The 17,430-nt window shown below is 43.2% G+C and overlaps 2 protein-coding genes across 2 annotated transcripts; both read left to right on the top strand.

The window, feature by feature from the left end:
* The first annotated feature begins 934 nt into the window (after window positions 1-934).
* LOC115204072 (PR domain zinc finger protein 12) lies at window positions 935-5,771 on the top strand. The gene is made up of 5 exons (XM_029769352.1): window positions 935-1,332; window positions 3,062-3,252; window positions 3,602-3,757; window positions 4,111-4,225; window positions 4,471-5,771. The coding sequence occupies exons 1-5, from the start codon at window positions 1,113-1,115 to the stop codon at window positions 4,908-4,910; spliced, it is 1,122 nt and encodes a 373-aa protein (XP_029625212.1). The 5' UTR covers window positions 935-1,112; the 3' UTR covers window positions 4,911-5,771.
* A 4,172-nt stretch (window positions 5,772-9,943) lies between these two features.
* Window positions 9,944-16,650, top strand: LOC115204071 (exosome complex component RRP4-like). Its single transcript, XM_029769350.1, has 9 exons — window positions 9,944-10,101; window positions 14,218-14,319; window positions 14,524-14,569; window positions 14,673-14,762; window positions 14,974-15,039; window positions 15,283-15,351; window positions 15,473-15,649; window positions 15,870-15,998; window positions 16,251-16,650. Exons 1-9 carry the CDS (start codon window positions 9,974-9,976, stop codon window positions 16,329-16,331), a joined length of 888 nt encoding a protein of 295 aa, XP_029625210.1. The 5' UTR covers window positions 9,944-9,973; the 3' UTR covers window positions 16,332-16,650.
* Window positions 16,651-17,430: the final 780 nt, after the last annotated feature.

The following is a 17,430-nucleotide window of genomic DNA, read 5'->3' as shown; positions in this document are numbered from 1 at the left end:
TTTACCCCCAGTCCATCAAGCCCGAAAAATAGAGTGGAAAAAACAGAGAGAACTGTGGCTATTGAGAAGAAAGGGGCTGTATATACTCATCTAAACGCTGTCACAATATACTGAAGGCCTATGAACAACCATGAATATTAAACCGCTTATTTCAACAAGGGCTAGAGAAGTGAACCACGTCAAAGCAGCTTTGCATTTTTTGCATGGGAACAATGCGGTAAAGCACGTTGAGCTTGTTTCTATTCTATTATTCCCGCGCTATAACTCCCTGGAAGAAAATTAATATTGCCAACCACATGAATGCGGAATGCCTGAGAAAGAACGTTTAAGCAACTCCCAGACCCAATGACCTTAATTTGATGACAGACAAACTTTAAAACTAATTGTTGAACCAGTTGACAGCATTTTCACTCTGTTAAATAATCGTGGGACTCATCGTGCTGTATAGTATTTGAGTGGAATATAGAAACGTGAATTTTGCATCAATTGTTTAGCCATATTTACATTTGATCTACGCTATATGTTATACGGCCCTACTCAGTAACATTAAAATGTAGATTTTATATTTTACTAAAACTATTGGTAAACTGTCGACCAGGTGTTTTTTGGAATTAGTTTTATAGAAGGCAGTCTTGGACATTTCTCAAGAAGAAAAATCTCATCTGATTGGTGTGTCAAGGGATGTTGAATAATTTGGAAGCGACTGAAAAAAATGGATACTCCCCTAACAGATTTTTGTTTATTTACAATCATGTCTGCATTAAAGACATTATGCATTTATATTGCTGAGTAGTCTATTGGCTTAGGCTCCTTGTTGTCTCTCTCCATTTCACTCTCTCTCTTTCGTTCTCTCTCTCTCTCTCTCTCTCTTTTTCTCTCATGAAAGGGAAGGACCGCCTAATAGAGGCGGCTTTTCTTCTGCTGGAGCAGGTCCATACCATAAGGGGAGTGTCATTAATAACTAATTAGAGAGGGGTCAGACCAGCAACTTATAAAGAGGACCCTCGCTGCAGGAGGACGGCACATTTCCACCCAGCGGTCTAACGGGAAGGAATATCCACTTTGCATTTAAAGACACTCATATCTGAACACGGCTTGCAATAGTTTGCGAGATGGGCTCGGTATTACCTGCAGAGGCTTTAGCCCTGAAGTCTGGATTTAAATGCCAGAGTCGGTCCCTGTCTGATATTATCACCTCAGACATTCTGCACAGTTTCCTGTATGGACGGTGGAGAAACGTGATCGGAGAGCACCTGATGGAGGAGAGGCAGAGCAGCATCGGTCCCAAGACAGCCTTCACTGCTGAGGTCCTCGCGCAGTCGTTCGTTGGAGGTAATTGCCCCTTTCGGAATTCTTCCTATGATTTCTGTACGGGCAACCAGCCCCTAGGCCTAAAGAACGTATTGCCTAGGCCTATCTGTTGCAATTTAATCTTTTGCTATTTAACATCCTTATGCATGTCTCGTTAAATGTAGCATTATTATTATTTATTATTATACCAAATTGTGACAAATGGACTATAATCAGGGTGAAATAATATATATATTTTTTAAAGATGGTTCATTTTTATTAGGCTATAAAACGACTGGTCCAAAAAAACAATACCCTCAACATATTGACTCAACCTAGATTTATTTTCTATTAACAATTTCTGTTATTTTTAACAAGTGCCCCTCTTGTTGACAATAATTGACTAAAAGGCGTGTAAAATAGGCATTTTGTAAGAATGTATTCAACACAAGAACCTCAGTGAGGTCTCTTGTGTCATTGAGAGTGAACCAAAAGAAGTGGAAACCGTCACTCCTCTGTTCTAGATTTCTTCCCAAGGTCTCTGTGACTTTCTCATTACTGTTCTCCCGTATTTTCATTCTTTGGCCCTTTTATTTCCACCCATTTAGCGCATTAACCCATTTAGTGCTTTGAGACCTTGCATTTAGAAGCTTGTTAGGCGTGTAACTGTTGCTGACTGAAAGACGCAGGGTATTAAACTCATTTGGTTAACTTTGTGCTTGACCTGAGAAAGTTTCCACTTAAACCGAAGGGAGAGAAAGGTTCCCTTTCTTTGAGTTGTCCCGGGTTTTATCCCGCATTCATCAATCTCCGGACAGTCTCTTTTCCTATTTTGGCAGCTATGGGCTCCGGCGCTTTTCTCTTTCTCTCGCCTTAAAAGATTTCTGTTCCTCAGATAATGCGCCGTGAAGGCTAATTCTATTGCCATTCATACCATGTCAACCATCTAATCGCCTTTCCATTTTTTTGTTCGAGAAATTCCTGGGCCTTTTAAACAAGTCCTCATTTCATTCAGCGCAATTTTATTGCTACAAAGTTCTTAAAAGGATAATGAATTTGGAATTAGCCGTTTCTTTCCAGTAGGGTATAATGAATATCACATCTGAAGCATGACAAATGGCGGGACCCTGAGCAATAGAAGACCATTTAACCTCTCTTCGAGCCGTCTTTTCGCAGTCCCAAATGCATTTTCTTTGATTCTTACATTAAAGAAACCCAAGTGTTTTCTTAATTTTTTTTGGAATGAGGATGAAAATGCTTGCGAGTTTTTTTTTAACATTTGAAACAATAACTTTCAATTCATCCATTTAATCGAATTAAACGGTGCATGATATGTTAGGCTACCTAATATTTCGTGACCAAAATAAGATGCAATCTATTTGCTGTGTTGGCAATTACAAAACGTTAAACACCTAATTCGTAAGACACTTAAATAATATTTTAGACGAGCCATGTAAAAATATATTATTATTATAAAATTCATGATTTATCAAAACGCTATCAAAGCATCATATTTAAAACATTCGAAAGATGGGCCTATACATCAACCATTTCCTTTTTGACATTTTATTTTATGAAAAAAACGTAATATTTGCATTTATGCACAATGCCTGACCTAAACCACTCCTATCCTCAACGTCTTTTAGGCAAATTGATTAGCTTGGGTAGGCCTACAATTTCATGCATTTATAACTATGGATTAACCAAATTCACAGGTTTTATGAAATGTACACAGCAGTCAAATAACCTACTCTTTTTTTTCTGTTTTCAGAGGTCCAGAAGCTGTCCAGCCTGGTGCTGCCCAGTGAGGTGATCATTGCCCAGAGCTCTATACCTGGCGAGGGCCTGGGCATCTTCTCCAAGACCTGGATCAAGGCAGGCACAGAGATGGGTCCATTTACTGGCACGGTCATCTCCCCTGAACACGTGGACCTGCTCAAGAACAACAACCTCATGTGGGAGGTGAGAATCATCTGTACAGCTACCAGAACTAGGGACTGAGCTGCTATCACAATTAGGCAGGAGAATAACAGCAATCAATCTCTGTATGCCATGTTTTTGTGAAGGAAGCACATGTGCAAGGGGGAATAGTTGGTCTTGTTCACCAGTAAGCTGTATGTATAAGAGTCTATGTACACATGGACAATAATACCCACTGGGGAAAGACACCAATTCAACATCAATTCCACATTTGTTTTAAGTAATTTCATTTAAATAATGTGGAAACCACTTTAATTTAACCAGTGTGTGCCCAGTGGGTAATTTGCATTAAAATTGTACCAGACTCCTAACCTCTTGCTGTTGATCTCAGGTGTTCAACGATGACGGCACGGTGCGCTACTTCATTGATGCCAGTCAGGAGGACCATCGCAGCTGGATGACCTACATCAAGTGTGCCCGCAACGAGCAGGAGCAGAACCTGGAGGTGGTGCAGATAGGCAGCAGCATCTTCTACAGGGCTGTGGAGGTGAGAACAAAGCCAGATACTGTCACTCACAACTCTGACATGCAGCCTTCACAAGGACCATTGAAAGCGTGTGGTTGCTGCCATGACAAGTTCTGCAGCTAAGCCCATTCGTTTGTAGGCCTTTGTTGGTGTAGACTCTATAGACTGTATAAAAGGGTCAAATCTCCCCTAGCCTGTATAGGGCAACCTATTTTCAGCTGCTGAATAGCACAACCTGCTGTTTGTACAGAGATCTGTGACTCTTGATGCGTAATGCAAAGTTGGTGGAGAGTATCATCGGAACAAAGGATCTCCACAGATATAGTTACCTCATCCTATTCGCTCTTTAACATTCCTCCTCCTGCTCTCTACAGACTATCCCTCCAGACCAGGAGCTGCTAGTGTGGTACGGAAACTCCCACAACACCTTCCTTGGTATTCCTGGCGTTCCCGGTACAGAAGAAGAGCATCAGAAAAAGAGCCGCAATGGTGAGCTCCTTTTTCCTCACGCTATGGGCATTAGAGAACCAGATTACTATCTGACCCCCTTTACCTGTGGGGCCGGTGTGTTATGGGCTCTGCTGCAGCCAACAGATTTACATCACCCTTATTTGTTTCAAACTACTGCAAATAGACTGATTCTATTCCACGTCAAAATCAACATTTGATATGTCAGTCACATCAGTTTATGAATTAAAGATCTCACCTTCCCTCTCTTTCTCCTTTCCCTTCAGAGGACTCCCACTCATGTGACGGCTCTTCATCTTGCTCCCCCTCCTCCTCCTCCTCTTCCTCGTCTGCGACGAGCCGCATGCGTTGCGTGATCTGCCACCGGGGCTTCAACTCGCGTAGTAACCTGCGCTCCCACATGCGCATCCACACCCTGGACAAGCCCTTTGTCTGCCGCTTCTGCAACCGCCGCTTCAGCCAGTCATCCACCCTGCGCAACCACGTGCGACTGCACACCGGAGAGCGCCCCTACAAGTGCCACGTGTGCCAGAGCGCCTACTCTCAACTGGCAGGGCTGCGGGCACACCAGAAGAGTGCCAGGCACAGACCAGGGGCGGGGGGCGCAGACACTGCCTCCCAAATCTCATCTCCACCCCCACCGATCAGCAGCCTGACCCAACACCAGGTCCCCCTGGTTCACCATATCCCCACCATGGTGCTATGATAGCAGAGAGGAGAGAGAGAGACACTTGCTAATGCAAACAACTCTGCACTTTACCTCTGCACACTCGAGCCACAGGTTGCGCTTCTCCCTCATTCTCAGAGAGGCTACTGTTTGCTGGTGTGGCAGGCATCGCTATGACTTTGCAATGGACCAGAGTATGTCTGGGGGTACTATGTCTGGTGGGTTGAGCTGATAGTACCGGCGTTCTCAAATACTTTTTTTACTGGTTGCCTTATTTACAATCGAGTCTGCTTAGACTTATTGGGTATTATGTTTGTAATGGTCATAAAAAAAATCAGTGTGTCAAAAACACTTTGTTGTTCCAAAGGAAACTGTTGTACTACTGCCGGTATAGAGAATCTGAACAAAGGACTGAATGTTGGTTCCAAGAGTAGGCTATTTTTAGGGTAACTGTCCATTATTCATCTGTTTGTATACTCGATACAGTATTGCCAGGATGCAGCATGTCAAAGGAAATACTTTGCTATTCTAGTTAATAATTCTGTTGGTCAAGACAAGTACTCTGTATTTCAGATAAGGATGTTTTACCATAACAGATTAGAGTTTTTGGGTGGTTCCTTCATGCTGTCATTAAATACAGTTATCCTCACTTTACATCCTGTTGTCGTAGGCCTTTCAACTCAGGAGGAAGGTTGTTTGAAAAAGTAAAGTAAAAAAGTTGAATTCCAATGACATGTACAGTATGTAGAAATAGGTGTACATTTATTTCAAAATTTTACACTGTACTAAATTGTCTCTTTATCTCTGTATATTAATGTAAAGTGTTGTGTAATTATGAACTGTATGTGAATGTAAATACGTGTGCTTTCCTTATATTCTAAATAAAGAATGATATTAATACGTCTGCATAGTGTTCTTTACTTTGGACCTTTTGGTAGCCTATTATGAACTAGCGCAGTGGAGGCTACTGAGGGGAGGACCGCTCACAATGGCTTGAACGGCGCGAATGGAAAGGCAATTGATACCATTCCGCTCTAGCCATCACCACGAGTCCGTTCTCCCCAATTAAGGTGCCACCAACCTCCTGTGAACTAGCGTGTTGTGAATGTTTAAGTGTGAAGAAAACCATGACCGACAAAAGCACAAGTGGCTATAATCGGGCAATAATATTTATTTGGGAGGACCATAGCTCCTCCTTGCACCACTTGGTGAGGATTCTCATCTTCCTCCCTGTGCCTCCTGCAAAATACAGACTCTGTGGATGGTTGTGTGTTGACTCCCTGGCGAGGGAGGAACCTGTAGTAGAGGCTGCATGGGTTGTGGATGAGGTGCATCTGGAGGGAGGCAATGTTGGGGAACCACATCTGGCAGTCGCAAACACTGCCTCCGTTCTCCTGGCAAACACTGCCTCCATTCTCCTGGCAGAACCGGCAAACACTGCTTCCATTCTCCTGGCAAACACTGCCTCCATTCTCCTGGCAGACCTGGCAAACACTGCCTCCATTCTCCTGGCAGAACTGGCAAACACTGCCTCCATTCTCCTGGCAGAACTGGCAAACACTGCCTCCGTTCTCCTGGCAGACCTGGCAAACACTGCCTCCGTTCTCCTGGCAGACCTGGCAAACACTGCCTCCGTTCTCCTGGCAGACCTGGCAAACACTGCCTCCGTTCTCCTGGCAGACCTGGCAAACCCTGCCTCCGTTCTCCTGGCAGACCTGGCAAACACTGCCTCCGTTCTCCTGGCAGACCTGGCAAACACTGCCTCCGTGCTCCTGGCAGACCTGGCAAACACTGCCTCCATGCTCCTGGCAGACCTGGCAAACACTGCCTCCGTTCTCCTGGCAGACCTGGCAAACACTGCCTCCGTTCTCCTGGCAGACCTGGCAAACACTGCCTCCGTTCTCCTGGCAGACCTGGCAAACACTGCCTCTGTTCTCCTGGCAGAACTGGCAAACTGCCTCCATTCTCCTGGCAGACCTGGCAAACACTGCCTCCGTTCTCCTGGCAGACCTGGCAAACACTGCCACCGTTCTCCTGGCAGACCTGGCAAACACTGCCTCCATTCTCCTGGCAGACCTGGCAAACACTGCCTCCCTTCTCCTGGCAGACCTTGAAAACACTGCCTCCCTTCTCTTGGCAGAACTGGCAAACACTGCCTCCATTCTCCTGGCAGACCTGGCAAACACTGCCTCCCTTCTCCTGGCAGACCTGGCAAACACTGCCTCCGTTCTCCTGGCAGACCTGGCAAACACTGCCTCCGTTCTCCTGGCAGACCTGGCAAACACTGCCTCCGTTCTCCTGGCAGACCTGGCAAACACTGCCTCCATTCTCCTGGCAGACCTGGCAAACACTGCCTCCATTCTCCTGGCAGACCTGGCAAACACTGCCTCCATTCTCCTGGCAGACCTGGCAAACACTGCCTCCATTCTCCTGGCAGACCTGGCAAACACTACCTCCATTCTCCTGGCAGACCTGGCAAACACTGCCTCCCTTCTCCTGGCAGACCTGGCAAACACTGCCTCCATTCTCCTGGCAGACCTGGCAAACACTGCCTCCGTTCTCCTGGCAGACCTGGCAAACACTGCCTCCGTTCTCCTGGCAGACCTGGCAAACACTGCCTCCGTTCTCCTGGCAGACCTGGCAAACACTGCCTCCGTTCTCCTGGCAGACCTGGCAAACACTACCTCCGTTCTCCTGGCAGACCTGGCAAACACTGCCTCCGTTCTCCTGGCAGACCTGGCAAACACTGCCTCCGTTCTCCTGGCAGACCAGGCAAACACTGCCTCCGTTCTCCTGGCAGACCTGGAAAACACTGCCTCCGTTCTCCTGGCAGACCTGGCAAACACTGCCTCCCTTCTCCTGGCAGACCTGGCAAACACTGCCTCCGTTCTCCTGGCAGAACTGGCAAACTGCCTCCGTTCTCCTGGCAGACCTGGCAAACACTGCCTCCGTTCTCCTGGCAGACCTGGCAAACACTGCCACCGTTCTCCTGGCAGACCTGGCAAACACTGCCTCCATTCTCCTGGCAGACCTGGCAAACACTGCCTCCCTTCTCCTGGCAGACCTTGAAAACACTGCCTCCCTTCTCCTGGCAGAACTGGCAAACACTGCCTCCATTCTCCTGGCAGACCTGGCAAACACTGCCTCCCTTCTCCTGGCAGACCTGGCAAACACTGCCTCCGTTCTCCTGGCAGACCTGGCAAACACTGCCTCCGTTCTCCTGGTAGACCTGGCAAACACTGCCTCCGTTCTCCTGGCAGACCTGCCAAACACTGCCTCCGTTCTCCTGGCAGACCTGCCAAACACTGCCTCCGTGTTCCTGGCAGACCTGGCAAACACTGCTTCCATTCTCCTGGAAGGGTGCAAATGTCTTCAGGTAGCTGGCCTGAAGATGCCTGGTGGTTGGCTCCCGGATGTGAAACATCCTACCACTGCCATCCAACTCACACTTGAATGGTTCTGACCCTGTAGGTGACAGATATTAGTTGACAAAGCACTGTCCACACAGATGTCAAAGATCTTATACTTCATACACTGAGTGTACAAAACATTAAGAACACCTGCTCTTTCTATGACAGACTGACCAGGTGAATCCAGGTGAAAGCTATGATCCCTTATTGATGCCACTTGTTAAATCCACTTCAATCAGTGTAGATGAAGGGGAAGAGACACGTTAAATAAATATTTTTAAGCCTTGAGACAATTGAGACATGGATTGTGTATGTGTGCCATTGAGGGTGAATGGGCAAGACACAATATTTAAGTGCCTTTAAACAGGGTATGGGAGTAGGTGCCAGGCGGACCGGTTTGTGTCAAGAACTGCAGCGCTGCTGGGTTTTTCATGTTCAACAGTTTCCTGTGTGTATCAAGAATGGTCCACCACCCAAAGGACATCCAGTCAACTTGACACAACTGTGGGAAGCATTGGAGTCAACGTGGGCAAGCATCCCTGTGGAATGCATTCGACACCTTGTCGAGTCCATGTTGTGCAGAAGAAATTTCAGCCAGAGCAGAGAAGCACGAGATTGAACTTCACTCAACTTTCTAGAGATTTCCCCGAGTTACCCCCTTTACTGTGGGAATTGTAATCAAATCAATGCAATATTAGCCTCTTTCAATGCAAAACAAACTATGCAAGAGTATGCAAAACTTGGCCGTGCTCTACACAGACCTGTGGGGCATAACCAATCAGGGCTGCAGTAGGCCTGTATGTAAATAGACCATTGCCATATATGTATCTGTGCCGTCCCTTTGAACTGGACTGTGTTTACAGCATGAGCTGTGATGAGTAGATGGCTTGTTTTGAGATCAAAGCGAGAGCTGCATGTAAAACGTGTGCACATTTGTTCATATCCTTTGCTAGTTAGTGAATTATTAGCTCTGTTAGAGATCATTTGTAGTCAGAAATGGGGGAGCGATTTATTCCTACAAGAGCACAAAACGTGTACATTTCTATCAATCTTTGAAAAGCTTGTCAGGTAAAGAGATTTTTTTTGTCTTAAAGGGGCAGTGTTGTATTTCGAGACAGGCTTGAATCAGCTGTGTAGCCAATAGGCAGAGGGTAGCATAATTTCGCTGATTCTCTGTAATAATTGTATTTGAATAATAACGCATTTTATTTTGTAAAGTGGTTTCTTGCATCAAACAACACAACAACATTTTCAGTCACTTCCTTTTCGAAAGTCTCATGGAATTAAGGCCTACTTTGAAGCCCACACATTGGCTACTACTGTAGGCTGAATGATAGAACAGCTATTTCCATGTTAAAATGTTATGATTTTATGTTATTTATTTATTGCCACATAATGATAATGAAAAATGCTCTCGGTGGGTTGAAGTACCGCTTCAAGTCCACATGATGGCGCAAGACACTAAAGAAAACTAGCATCCTTAAGTAAACAATGTTTTTGTTGTTGTTGCAAAGCAATGCATTGTCTGTTTCACATTATTACTCATGCAGTTTGAAATATTGTGAAAATAAGTTATAAAATGAATGAATGTCGAGAGACATTTAGATTTTGTGGATATCGGCTTCGGTAAATTCTGAATGGCCAAGTATCCGATGACGTCAATTACTTGCGCCGTTTAAATTTACAGAAGACATGGCTGCGGACATGAGATTACCAACTTTTCGGAAACAAGTATCGTTATCACCCTCTCTGTCTGCTTTGGATGGAAAAGATCTAGTTGTGCCCGGTGATGTGATTACATCAGATACAGGGTTTATGAGGTATGTCTGTCTACAAGCTAGTATGAACCTCACGAGGACAAGTAAACAATCCGTCAACATGCTGCTCCCATTTTATAACATTTTGAGTCTGATCTTTTTTTTTTTTGTCCTTCTCTTTACTGTAAATCAATATTAATCCACGTCTTGTTTGCTTTAGATAGGTAGCTAACTAACGTTAGATATGATGATGTTGACATATGTCAGGTCTCACTTGTTAGTGCATAATACTCTGCAAGTTTCACTTGTACAATACTGTAGCTATTCACTCCATTCATAGGTTATTTAGCCAGCTTGACGTCCCGTATTGATGATGATAATAATAATAATAATGAAAATAAGAATCTTGTATGGCAGAAGATTATTTATAAAAAAAATCGAATAAGTAATCCGTAATAAGGATCCTGTAAGGTGTTTTTCCTTATACACTACAGTTCAAAAGTTTGGGGTCGCTTAGAAATGTCCTTGTTTTTGAAAGAAAAGCAAAACTACATAGGCGTACAGAGGCCCATTATCAGCAACTCCTGTGTTCCAATGGCACGTTGTGTTAGCTAATCCAAGTTTATCATTTTAAAAGGCTAATTGATCATTAGAAACCCTTTTGCAATTATGTTAGCACAGCTGAAAACTGTTTCCTGATTTAAAGAAGCAATAAAACTGGCCTTCTTTAGACTAGTTGAGTATCTGGAGCATCAGCATTTGTGGATTCGATTACAGGCTCAAAATGGCCAGAAACAAAGTACTTCCTTCTGAAACTCGTCAGTCTATTCTTGTTCTGAGAAATTAAGGTATTTAATGCGAGAAATTACCAAGAAATTGAATATCTCGTTCAACGCTGTGTACTACTCCCTTCACAGAACAGCGTAAACTGGCTCTAACCAGAATAGAAAGAGGAGTGGGAGGCCCCGTTGCACAACTGAGCAAGAGGACAAGTACATTAGTGTCTAGTTTGAGAAAGACGCCTCACCAGTCCTCAACTGGCAGCTTCATTAAATTGTACCCCCAAAACACCAGTCTCAACTTCAACAGTTAAGGGGTGACTCCGGGATGCTGGCCTTCTAGGCAGAGTTGCAAAGAAAAAGCCATACCTCAGACTGGCCAATAAAAATAAAATATTAAGATGGGCAAAAGAACACAGACACTGGACAGAGAAAGATTGTAAAAAGTGTTATGGACAGACAAATCTAAGTTTGAGGTGTTCGGATCACAAAGAACAACATTCGTGAGACGCAGAAAAGATGCTGGAGGAGTGCTTGACGCCATCTGTCAAGCATGGTGGAGGCAATGTGATGGTCTGGGGGTCCTTTGGTGGTGGTAAAGTGGGGTATTTGTACAGGGTAAAAGGATCTTGAAGAAGGAAGGTTATCACTCCATTTTGCAATGCCATGCCCTGTGGATGGTGCTTAATTGGAGCCAATTTCATCCTACAACAGGACAATGACCCAAAGCACAGCTCCAAACTAAGCAAGAACTATTTAGGGAAGAAGCAGTCAGATGGTATTCTGTCTATAATGGAGTGGCCAGCACAGTCACTGGACCTCAACCTTATTGAGCTGTTGTGGGAGCAGCTTGACCGTATGGTACGTAAGAAGTGCCCATCAAGGCATCCAACTTGTGGAGGTGCTTCAGGAAGCATGAGGTGAAATCTCTTCAGATTACCTCAACAAACTGACTAGAATGCCAAAGGTCTGCAAGGCTGTAATTGCTGCAAATGGAGGATTCTTTGACGAAAGCAAAGTTTGAAGGACACAGTTATTATTTCAATTAAAAATCATTATATATAACCATGTCAATGTCTTGACTATATTCCCTATTAATTTTGCAACTCATTTCATGTATGTTTTCATGGAAAACAAGGACATTTCTAAGTGACCCCAAACTTTTGAACGGTAGTGTATGTCATTGGTGTATTTGTGTTAAATTATATGCCTTATATGATATACACAATTGAATAATTGATTGTGCTGCATTTCCTACAAATATATGGTATGACATATTTGAGCCAAAATATATTAATTATGGGTCATCTATGAATATTAGAAAAGTGTGTTCTGAGAATGTAACCTCTTCAAAATAAATGCTTTAATTGTAGGTTTTACATTGTTTTTTATATGTCAACATATAAAAAAACATGACATTTACTAAAAGAAATACAATATTTGTATATACATTTTCACTTTTAGGTATGAGTTTCCATGATTAAGGCTGGGCAGCACCTTCTACTGGACAGTTGATTTATCTACAGCTATGCCTTTGGTCTCCCATCCAGTGTTTTAACTAAGCCCAGGCCTGCTTAGCTTCAGGGGTGTCATGCAACCCAAAAATATGAGGGGGCACAAAGTACGTGAGGATGGCAAAGGGGTGGTCTCGAGGGGGTCAAGTTGGAGAATTTAGCATTTTGAAATGAGAGAGCTTTTTCCTGAAATCTTGAGCAGGGATGAGCAACTTGATTTTTACTGTTGAGAGAATTGAATACAAAAGACTGAAAAGCAAAGCTAAAAAGGTATGATTTTAAGATCAATTTTAAAAATGTCCACAGTTTCAGCCCCCTCAGGTTCTCTGGCAGGCTATTCCAGAGGATGGGGGAACAGTAACTAAAGGCTGCCTCTCCATGCCTCTTGGTTCTAGGCTTTGGGATAGTTAAAAGGCCAGTGCCAGAGGAACTGAGGGACCTACTGGGTACATAACTTAAAATCATCTCTGACATGTATTGTGGTGCACAATCGTGGATAGATTTAAAAACCAATACACCCAACACATCAGTTATCGTATTAAAACTGCAAACATTTGCCTCCACCCTATAGCAAAATGTGTAGAATTTCAGGAAATTAGCTTTAAAACGGCAAAAATATTCTCTGCCCCGTGGCAAAATGAGTAGAATTGCATGAAATGGGGGGAGGGGTTATGGATGTGGGTACGCAGACCCACAAGCCACTGCAGCCCCTCACGAGTTCTGTTTTTGTGTGGCCCCACCCCAATCAAAGTTGCCCATCCCTGATCTAGAGTATATCATGGCTGCTATGTGTAGCACCTTTTAATTAAACTAAATATGCGTATCTGCTGAAATCTGGGTAAAAGATGGAAAGGAATGTGAGTCTTATTCAGTACATTTAGTAATTACTTGCCAACAGGCATTCCAGCTAAGATAGTTAGACAAGCTAGCTACTCTAACTTTTTATTGATAGCCTGAAATGGGTTCATAGTAGCAAGTTAGGATATTGGGAACCAATCTGTGCCCCCTATGGGCATGACGCCTCCACTTAGCGTTGATATTTATCACAGACTAGTACCAATGTGCTATTGTGAGAATGATTGTATGATTGTTGAGAGATCTCCACTTAACAGCAGTGAATCTATTTAGTTATCAGTCATTCCTCATTCTCCCCCTCCTCCTGTCCTTTTCTCCCCTCCTCCTGTCCTCCTCCTCTTCTCTCATCTTCTCCCCTTCCTCCTCCTTCACCACTCCTCCTGCTTTCCTCCTCCTCGAGGTGGACTTGCATGCTTCAATGACGTCAGACAGTGGTATGCAAGTGCTTTGAAATGTGTATGTCCCATGTATGTGAGACCTTAGAATGCTTTGCTTTCATGTCTCTTGTATGTTTTTTATATAATACATGCAATATTTCTGTTGTCTAAATGTTAAATACCCATATGTCAGATATTACAATAATATTCTATGAATCTTGTAAATATACTTACTGCTATATGCATTCCTTACAAGTTCCAGGTAGAACATATAACAATCTTTTCCATATGGGTTACTATAGTGTTGTTAATATTTGCTACACAATTTCAAGTTTCTCTTCATTGAATCATACACCTTCTGCCAAGTTAATTTGAATTATGTTCAAATCAAATTTGATTGGTCGCATACACATATTTAGCAGATGTACTTACAGGTGTAGTGAAATGCTTGTGTTCCTAGCTCCAGCAGTACAGTAATATCTAACAATTCACAAGAATACACACAGATCTAAAAGTAAAAGAATGGAATTAAGAAGTATATAAATATTAGGACGAGCAATGTCGGAGTCCGGAGTATACATTTACATTTAATACATGATGTTGAATGTGGATATAGAGTGAGTCATGATGAGATCAAACTGATTTTCATTCTAGGGGTCATGGGACGTACATGGATGAAGAAAAACTAACAGCCTCTGTGGCAGGAGAGGTGGAGAGGGTGAATAAGCTCATCTGTGTACGGCCGCTCAGGACCAGGTAAGGGGACCAGGTGCCACAGTAATGTCTAGGCTTAGATTTACCACAGTGATTAGCTACTGACTCTATGTTGAAGACAACTGTTCCATTGTGCAGCATCTGCTGTTATTGTATCACAGTCTAAGTTGGTATGTAAAAAAACCCTCAAAACTATATGACTTGTTATTGATTACTTTTGGTATCTTTATCTGTTCTGATTCCCAGGTTCAATGGGGAGGTTGGAGATGTGGTGGTCGGAAGGATCACAGAGGTATGTTTCCTTTTGAGGTGACATGGTCAGTAAGGCTAATAATGACTTGGGGTGATCGTGCTTCTCCTGGTTGGAGCTTAGTGTTTGTCTGCTGTGTTTGTAGGTGCAACAGAAGCGCTGGAAGGTGGAGACCAACTCCAGACTGGACTCTGTGTTGCTGCTGTCCTCTGTCAATCTGCCCGGAGGAGAGCTGGTGAGTGGAATAGACAACATAGATCTGGGAATATGGAAGTGTCTTTGGGTAAATGTGTGCTTGGTCCTCTCTTCCTCTTAGCACCCAGTGCAAGCATATTGTTATGACACTGTTGGTCAAACTTCTTTGGATATTTATTTACATTATTCTCTCTTTCTTTCTTTGTCTTACCATCAATCAATCTTTCTATATCTATATATGTCCTTCTTAGAGGAGACGGTCAGCAGAAGATGAGCTCACCATGAGAGACTACCTTCAGGAGGGGGACCTCATCAGTGTATCCTCTGATCTGACCCTAACCAGTAACCTGGGCCCTTTTGCCTTTGTAATATCCAGCCTACCCTCCAAACTACACTGAAATACATGGAATCTTCGTTATCTTGAGAAATCACCTTTTTTTGTTGCTCTACCGTCTACTAGAAAGTGTCATTCTCTCATTGATGAATGCATTAACTTCGATCTGCTTCATAATTTGTATGTGACCATGGTCAAGATTGTCCTTGACTAGCTCTTCTCTCAGGCAGAGGTACAGTCTGTTTTCTCAGATGGAGCACTCTCTCTTCACACCCGCAGTTTAAAGTACGGAAAGGTAGCTAAGATGAACTACCTAATGTGTGATCAACAATTTTGATGTTCTATGGTTTTTAAAGTGATTGAAAATCATTGACCTCATATTCTTCTCTTATTAATTTGCAACCACATCACATCAGCTGGGGCAAGGAGTTCTTGTGCAGCTATCTCCCTCTCTCATCAAGAGACAGAAAACCCACTTCCACAACCTGCCGTGTGGGGCCTCCATCATCCTGGGCAACAATGGCTTTGTGTGGCTGTACCCCGCCCCAGGACAGCAGGACGAGGAGGCTGGAGGATACTACACCAGTCTGGAGGTAAGAGCTGCCTGGGGTTACAGAGATGCGAGTGGGTAATACAAGGGATCCAACATCTATGTCGATAATATGAAGTGTTGCTTGAATTTGTACTTATCTTTCAACAAGACTTATAACTGTTTGACTTTTACTAGATTTATATTATCTACCCCAATCCTTCTGTTTCTCTTTTTCAACATTGTCTTTCGGCTCACCTCACTGTAACCTCTCCCTCTCTCAGCCTGTCTCTCTCTCTGATCGGGAGGTGATCTCGCGGTTGAGGAACTGCTTGCTGGCCTTGAGGGAACACAAGGTGCTGCTGTATGACACCAGTGTGCTCTACTGTTACGAGTCATCACTCCCACACCAGGTAACGCTGTCTGTACTGATCTGGCTAATGGAAAGAGGATCTGAGAGAAGCAAACCTTTCCATTCATTGTGCCTCAGTTAGATCATTGCTTTAAAAGGGACACGATGGCAAGCCATTTTGCATGACACACACAATCTATAGCCATCCAAGCCATTCATATGATGACTATGATGACATTGCATTTTTGGCACCTTTCATCAGATTTCAAAGTGTTTACAAAGCATATAAAGTTAGATGTCTCTGTCTTTCTAGATCAAGGATATCTTAAAACCGGAGGTGATGGAGGAGATTGTGATGGTGACGCGTCAGAAACTGGTGGAACAAGAGGGTTAGAGTATCAGATGCAACCTTTCTGTGACCTTGTCGCAATGGAAGGTTTGTGTTCCCTGCATTCCAAGTCTAGGCACCAAGGCCTTAACTGTGTTAGGGACTGAACCCCCGCCTAAGGTCTGAACTCTCAACCAGAAGATACCTGGGTCGTTCTACGAAAAGCGCCTTTTGCGTCCCTTTGATATTTTAAGTAGAAATTGTACACCAATATTGAATTTGAATTATTATATTAAATGAAGTGCTCTTTAATAAAGACCACATGGAGCATTCAATAAATCAGATGTTTTTTTTATATGAATAAAGGCTTGCTAAAGTGTAAAAATTCTGCATTTTGACTTTCCCCTTATTTAACCCTGTGTCACTTCTAGGAAGATTTCAACCCACTTAATCCCAAAATGTCTTCCAAGTTTCACCATTGTTGTAAATCCTAGTCATTTTGTTGCTTCGACAGTCATTTCTGAAGATTAGGGATTCATTTAAGTCTGTCCCTTAATTTAAGGTCAACCCTGTGAACTTAACTAATTTTAATATGGTGAAATTGTTCCTTTTTAAATATTTTTTTCAAAAACATTGAACAATCATAGTGTAAAATCAGGTGAGCTGGTTATACTCCTTTTGTCCATTTTCTGGTACTTTGTGGTGGAAAACAGACCGGGTCGTCCATAACACGTCAACCCTGTTACCCATAGATAGACAGGCTTGAAATGTTTTGGCATTTTCAATTACCACTCCCTGTTGCACACAGCCAGCTTCCATTTCCCCTGTCACGAGGGGATTTATGGCTGATTTAGGATGAAATCTTCAATCCTGTTAAGGTCAACCCTGTTACACTTACTATAGTCATTATTTTATTTAACCTCTTGAGATGGGAAAACATGTTTTTAGGAAGTTGAACATTTGCTCTTTATGACAATGTTAAATTAGGTGAAATCAAACACTTCTTTTGACCAAGTTACACTTCTCAAAAGGCACCGAATTGGTGGAATGGCCCACCTGTGACCTGCATATCCCCTTTTTGATAAATTCATTTCCTGGTCAAGCCAGAAGATTTTATCTCCTGTTTAGTTAATGAAAAAAAACAATTAACTATAACTGTTTCTCA

This window comes from Salmo trutta, chromosome 12 (genome assembly GCF_901001165.1).
Source record: "Salmo trutta chromosome 12, fSalTru1.1, whole genome shotgun sequence".
Lineage (NCBI taxonomy): Eukaryota > Metazoa > Chordata > Actinopteri > Salmoniformes > Salmonidae > Salmo > Salmo trutta.
The sequence above is the reverse complement of the archived record's forward strand: the minus strand, read 5'-3'. Positions and strand labels throughout refer to the sequence as shown.